This window comes from Mustela putorius, unplaced genomic scaffold, assembly GCF_011764305.1.
Source record: "Mustela putorius furo isolate JIRA1106 unplaced genomic scaffold, ASM1176430v1.1 tig00003834_pilon_pilon_pilon, whole genome shotgun sequence".
Taxonomy (NCBI): domain Eukaryota; kingdom Metazoa; phylum Chordata; class Mammalia; order Carnivora; family Mustelidae; genus Mustela; species Mustela putorius.
The window spans coordinates 17,338,273-17,345,771 of record NW_025421987.1 but is presented as its reverse complement, the minus strand read 5'-3'; the positions used below and the strand labels follow the sequence as shown (position 1 = coordinate 17,345,771).

Genomic DNA, 7,499 nt, shown 5'->3' with positions numbered 1-7,499 from the left:
ACTGAGTATATTTCAATATTGCCAGTGTATATTTCAAAACAAATTCTATTATCTACACTAAGATTTCCTCTTTCCCAATATTCAAAATGCATATTATAATTACATGGGTTTCCAACATCCATACACAGCAAGTACAAGATACTTACATGTACGTACACTGTAGTTACCTATATTTTGCATAGTTTTTAGTGTGTACTTTGTGCCACTTAATAAAAAGCATTACTCAGTAATTCTTATTAGGTGTTTCATTTCTTTCAGCTGTGGTTTCCAGTTCTTTTTGTTTGTTTGTTTTGCTTTGTATATTCATCACAGATTACCATTTGCAAAGGGAGATAATATTGGGCATTTTTCGTGGGCTTTAAGTAATCCGCAATATAATGGGGAAGTTGCAGAAAGTTACGAGGTTTTGCATTTTCTTCACAATTAAAAAACATAACATGAATTTCATATTTATCATTCATAAAATTATCCTTATGTCCAAAGGAAAATAAAATGTATTTTAAATGTTCCCCTTGGTAACACTTTGCAATAAGTGGCACTAAATTACACGTTAACTGGTATGTTACATGGAAGAACCATCACGGTCAAACAGCTGCTGTACATGTGTCTATATGGAATCTCAATGCTGTTACAGTCATGAGTACATAATTACAAGTGAGCCTGTCCTTTTTACTGAGATATTTATATTTTTACAAAGAAATAAAAATAAATGAGGTGTTAGCTTCTTTGCCATATTTAGGAAAGTTAGTTTTCTTTCTCTATTTTAATTGTTGGGTTTCAATGCAATATTAAGCATCTTGAATCAATATGAGATCATCCAGTTTCTAGATTAAACTCCAATATCAGGTTCCTTAAACTGCTTCTTGGGTTCTCTGGTAAAAGAAAACAAGTTGAAATCTCTCTCTCTCTCTCTTTCTCTCTCACACACGCACAGCCACAGCCACACCCACACCCACACAAACACACATGTCATGTGCTCATGTGCTCCATCTTTGCTCTTGCATTCATAAACTTTCCTTTTTCTTCCTAATTTTAATAATCATCCCATCTAGGACACTCAAAAATGGGAAAAAAAAAAGAATGCTGTTTACACTTTTTTGATGGAAGACAATCAATTTACACTGTAAACAGTACACTGGCAGAGAATAGCTACTTTGGGTAAAGAATAATGTCTCATACTCTACTAGGGGTATATGTGTGTTCACACTCCTTCCATTCAGTTCCATAGCTACTGTGCTCAACAAGCAGAGACAGAATTTGGCTGTGTGCATACACATGTGCACATTTCACACATTGCAATCAACATGGTCCCATTTTTGTATTTTTTCCTGATTTTTATAGAAATGTGTAGAATTTTTATAATTTATTCCCTTGTTTGGTGGAAATAGAGTAAATTTTAAAGAGAGTAAAATACAGTTCTATTGCTATATTTTTCAAGAACTAAAAATGATACCTAATTCAAATCTAACTATTTTAACTGGCTAAACATTTCATTAGAGCTCACAAATCTTAAAATATTAGTTTCTTTTAAAGAGTTCTATTGGCTTTTTATATTACTCTAAAGGGTTAAAAGAGTCAAAAATTTTGAAATACAACCAATTTTTGATGTCTAATTTTATAGTGCTATAAATAATGATTGAGTTATTTAGGCAACAATTTAGCAGTTGGAGCAAGTAGAATATAGACAAAATGAAAAGGGATGTAAATACAGCATCTATGAAGAGTAGCAATTTTGTAAGTGCATCCTGAAATTAAGTTTTAAATAGTAATTGATGATGCAGTTTATACGACTTACTTCTGTAATAAGAACCTTTCCATTTTGTACTAACAGGATGGATTTTGTTTTGTGGAGTCTTTCTAAAGATTATGCATTGAAAGATATGAACAGTTTATAAACCTATTCTAGTTTCAATGTGTCTAGTAGCACCTACCTGATTCTCTCAAACTACCATACTATATTAACATATTATTGCATTTTTCCACAGATGGTATGGAGTGAACTGTAAAAACAAGCATGCAATCACATCAATGCAGACTTATTTCCTTAAAATGTCATACTGTATATGATTTATTATGTTAACACTCAACCACATCATATTATTTATGTTCTGTATATTCTGAAAAAGTGCTGCTTGACTGACATCGTCCTTTTTCTTTTGTGAGAAATCAACAAGATAAATGCTTCAACAATAAAAAAAACAATTTAAAAATTCTAACGTTGTCTTTAAAAGTTTATACTTTTTTGATAAATAATCTAAGATACAGCACCCTTGTCTTCCATTTGATATTAATACATGATGTCATACTCAACCATTCTCATTTCCCAAAAATAAATTCCAAGATATTATTTTTAAAACCATAGGCCATCATACTTTCAGACATCACAAGTGTAGCTACCGTATTGTCATATTTGTTTTCTTCTTAAAGGTGCAATGCTTGTGAATGGGAAAATAATTTTTATCTAACTGGATTTTTAATTTTTAGCATATAATAAATTTAATGAGAACTAATCTAGCAGTATTGTATTTTACTAGAAGAAATAATATGACTTTAGATTGACTCTGTCATATTTAAGAATACAGCATTTCTTAATGTTAAATACACCAAAATTTCAGAAATAATCCAGAGAAAGAGACTTTCACCTTGGAGTTAAAAGCATGGCAGAAATTCTCCATCACTAACTGTTCATAAGTTTGTACCTCACAAAATGCATAGACAGGAATTTAATATAAAGAATTAGTTCATTTATACAGAAAACATGTCTTAAACACTTCTTTTTGGCAAACCAACATAGGTAAGCAGCTCTGGAACTGCCAAATTAAAATTTGTAAATTTTTAGCAAACTAAGAGTTTACTTTTAGGTTATTATTCAACTGTGGTTGTAATTTAAAACCTGAGGCTGTGCACTGGTTGTTAGCTTAAAATTACCTTTCCTTATAACATTGTGCTTCCATTGTATAACAAATAAAAATTAACAAGAACTAGAAAAATTTGTTGTTGAACAGTGCTAGGACATACAGACAAAAATACTAATACATGTTATCTACTTATAATATTGGTTTAAGTAATATCTAAAGGGATATAATGGACATTAGAAAATGCTTACTTATGACTGAATTACCTACAGCCAAAAAAGTTAAATATGTATCAAATAATGTTTAATTGGATTTATTATATGCACTATATACAGATACTAAATGTCTCAAAATTGTGCCCTATGGATACTTCAATTTTGTTTAGGCAGGTGAGTCTTTATGGAGCAAATAAATTATAGAATCAAATTAGAAAAATGAATGAAATCTTTGTGATTCCTGAAGCAGTAAAATGTTTATAAAAATGTTTTGGTAAATGAAACTAAAATAACCAAATGGTCAGATCTATATAATTATATAAGATGTCATGTCATGATTGCAATGTATACACACATGGCTCCTGTATCAAATACTATATTTTTAAATAGCAAATTGATACAGCTTCACCAGTATTATCTCAAACATTCCAGAATATATTCTACAGTATTTTCAGTTGTGTTTTCTAGGGCGTATGTTTCCAAACATGTCTTTGAAGGCAGACATGTAGAAAACATTGTTGTAAACCTCTAATTTCTGGTTAAACTTAGATGTATTAGGTCTTTACCTAACCCTGTTCCTTGTGAAAACTGTCCAGTGGTACACTGACAAAATTTATGATTTAAAGGGAAAAAAATGAGGGCAAAAAACAAAAACAAAAACACCTTTGCATACTTTTTTTCAACGTATAAAAACAATTCAATACCATGATCCAAGGAGATGATTAACATTGTTAAGGCTGTATATTCAAGCACTGTATGTTAAAAGAGCAATGGTGTGGAATTTAGGCAGTAAGAAATGTCCTGCATTATGGATGGTACAGTAATTAAAGAATGATGCTTTCGACAGCTGATTGTTGGTATACACTGGCTACTGATAGCAGTACGGTATGGAAGTTAATAAAGGTAGCAGAAGATGGTAGAAATGAATTCTGAAAGATGATAGCCAGTTTTCTCCAGCAGCCAGCCTGGTAAAGAAAACTCATAATCTTGGCCTGCATTTTAAATGAAATACTCTTTTTTCTCTTCAGCATTGACTTGGCTGCCTTCAGCATTGATAATGGCTGTGTCAGCATCCGGTGCATCTTCAGCCCCTTTAGCTTCATTTGTTAAGTATGTTCCTGTGGGTATTGGAAGAAAAAAAAAAATATATATATATATATATATATATATGTCAATTCTGTGAGAATGGTAAGATAGCCAGCATTAAAGGTACATTCACTTATGAAGAAGCTTGTGCCAGATTTCTTATATGTTGGAACATATTCTGTGACATAATAAACCACACAATTCATTCTTCTACTGTTGCACACTATCTTTCAGTTTTCAGATATATATTATAGATGAAGCTGTGGCCAGGTTGACTAGAGGCAACTGCCTAACTAGTGTGGGTGATGAGTAGTTTGATTTCTTTAATGATGGATATAGACCATGTGCTCTGTGCAGCTGTAGCAATCAGGGTCCTTTGTTAAGATGTTGATAATGATCACATCAAACGTGTCATCCTCATTTTGAAAACTTCCCTTAAAAGAAGATTATGTCAATAGTTTGCTACCTAGCCCATTGCAAAAAAAATTACATATTTTCTTCACTAATATGGCCATATGTATATCTATAAACCTACAAACAAAAAATGTTGACCAAATGTTTAATATTATAGTTGAATGTCAGTCTAAGAGATAAATTATAAACTTGTTTTTGTTTTTTCCTTTTTTCTTTCTTCTTCTTCTTTTTTTTTTTTTCCTGAGCCAGTGACTCACTCTGTGACCTTTGGCTATTGGTTAGACATTATTTTGTTAAACCAAACCAACCTTCATTAAGTAAAATAATCAAGATTTCTATGAAGTAATTTCATATTTAAATCTCTCTCTGTGTCACATATATACGTATACTCACGATAAAGCTAGTCTTCAGAATGTTTTTTGTTAAACTTAAGATAAGAATACTCTGTTAAATATTACCTACCTTTATGTCTTGCCAGATATCGACCAAGCAGAAATATAGAACACAGCGTCACAAATACAACTACGGCCACTATTCCTCCTATAAGAGCATGATCAGGGCCAGTCTGGCCAGCCAAAGCATTGGGATCTAGAGAAGAGAATAAAACATCACACCAATGATGTCTTATTTAAGCATAGAATATATATTTGCATTGGAATGAGTTCTTTTAAAAATTAGCACATTTCTATTGAAATAAAATTTCATTAATGTGTATTAAACCAACTATCTAGTCAACAGATATTCATTTATAAAACATACCTGGGGCTATAACATTTGCCACATCAATCACAGTTGTCATTGACTATACATTTTAAGGCTGGATAAACAAATATACATATATAATTTTTTTTTAAATGGGAGAGAGAGCACATTAGGGTGGGGGAAGGCAGAGGCAGAGGAGAGAGAATATTAAGCAGACTCCCCATTCAGCATGGAGCCTAAAGTGGTGCTCAATCTCATGACCCTGAACTGGGATCATGACCTGAGCTGAAATCAAGAGTCCCACACTTAACCAACTGAGCCACCCACGTGTCAGGTCAAATAAACATGTATAATTTTGCATGGTTTATGCCTTTTCTTCCTCTTCTCCTTCTGAATATATGTGTGACTGTGTGTGTGTATGTGTGTGTACACACATGTATATTTTTTAGTGTGATGGATACAACCGTCTCACTTAAAAAATAAAACTTTGTCACGGGAAATGCTGGGACTGAAATGATAACTTGGAATTTATTATCATATAAATCTTATTTAAAGCTATAGCAATTGATGAACTCCCCAAGGGAGTAAGTCTAGATAGAGAGGAAAAGAAGTCTAAAAACTGAACTAAGGAACTCCCATATCTAAAGTCCTAGAAGAGAAAGTGCTTCCAGCAGAGCTGATTGAGAAGGAGAAAACAGTGAGATAGAAAAATATCCCACAGAGTACATGGTAGTTGATCAAAGGAAAGAACATATTTCAAGGAGAGGAGGTTGTTACAAATTGGGTTAAATGTGATTGACAGAAGGAGGAAAATGAATACTCAGTGTAGAGGATTAACTGCCTATTTGACCTGTAGTTTTAGAGAAAGTAGCTGGAGAGATACAGATTAATAATATACTTTCACATTTGGTCTCTAGTAAAATTACAGGAAAGAGATGAACCCAGAAAAGGATAGCCAGTTTTCAAGCAGAAATGAAAAGATCAAAAGAAAACCCAGACAACTGGGAACTTCAAAAGTTTAGAAAATCAACTACCTACAGAAGCCACACAATAAGGGATAAAACTGAGTGAGATTTGAACAACAAAACCCACTAAGCCTACTGCAAAGATCAGGTTAAGTATACTGTCTACCCTCCCAAGACCATGTTGCCAATATCCTTATAGTAACTACTTATATTCTAAAGGAGGGATTTTGGGGACGGGGAAAGTAAAAAAAATAAATTGGGCCTGGAAATTATGCTTTCAAAAGATCTTGAAGTCTGATAATGGACACATGAATATGACATATTAGGAGTCTAATGTGTTTTAATGAAACTATTATGAGAAAGTAGCATATATTTAGATAGGGGGGAAAAAGTCCACTTAAAACTTCAAACAACCTCAGTTGTTTGAGGTTGAATGCAAGAGGTTGATGGTTGAATGCAAGAGGTAGAGTATAAAAACTGTGCAGTTCCCATGAAGTACATATTCCCAAACATACACTCCAAATGTGACCATGGAATATAACTGACAGGTTGAACTTCCCATGGGGTAGAACTGCAGGAAGCAAATAAGTGTAGAGAAGAGAATTCCATTTCTTCGAGGAATTACAACTACTGCCAAGGCAGAGGGATCCTTTAAGGCTAGTCTGGCATGTTTTCATAATTGTTATGGATAATGACTACTCAGTGTTTCCTTTCTTTATTTCCAAATGGGAGCACTTATATTAAGAAGCACTTCCTCATGGCTTTGTTCTTGCACTGTATTTTGTGTATGGGTAGAGAGGAGTGTTAATAATTTGTCTTCTGATTCATTTGTCTCCAGACTAATATATCCAGATATGATGAAGAGGATATTTTGGGTATTTGAAGATCTTAGTCTTTGAGTTAGTTACATTGGCTTGATGGGATATTAGGTTGTCTTTTTGGACAGAGTATGGCAGTTGTTGGTGTCAGAAGAAGAGATGAAGAAATATTTGGTGATCAGAAGGATATATTGGGAAAGATATTTCTAGCTAATTAAAAACTTTTTCCTCTTCTTTCCATGCACAGAGCTAAACATTTTCCAGCTTCACTTCAGTTGAATGTAACTATGTGATCTGTGTTCTGAACAACAGAATGAAGGTCCAGCCAATAAAAACACATCCCACATGCAACTCTCCAGGGTGATCTCAGGAGACATAAATTGAAAATGAGAGAAGCTACAAGAGTAGGTATGGAAATAGATTATTCAGTCTCCACCTGGAAGA

General features: G+C 33.1%; 1 protein-coding gene across 3 annotated transcripts in view; it reads right to left on the bottom strand.

The window, feature by feature from the left end:
- Positions 1-417: 417 nt before the first annotated feature.
- Positions 418-7,499, bottom strand: part of CADM2 (cell adhesion molecule 2) — a 1,089,711-nt gene continuing 1,082,629 nt past the window's right edge. For all 3 annotated transcript variants that reach the window (XM_004775049.3, XM_004775051.3, XM_004775050.3), the window contains 2 exons: positions 5,033-5,158; positions 418-4,188 (listed from right to left, as the gene is read on the bottom strand). In XM_004775049.3, the coding sequence (XP_004775106.1) occupies positions 4,070-4,188; positions 5,033-5,158 (245 nt within the window). In that variant the 3' untranslated portion in view covers positions 418-4,069. The remainder of the gene's footprint in view (positions 4,189-5,032; positions 5,159-7,499) is intronic.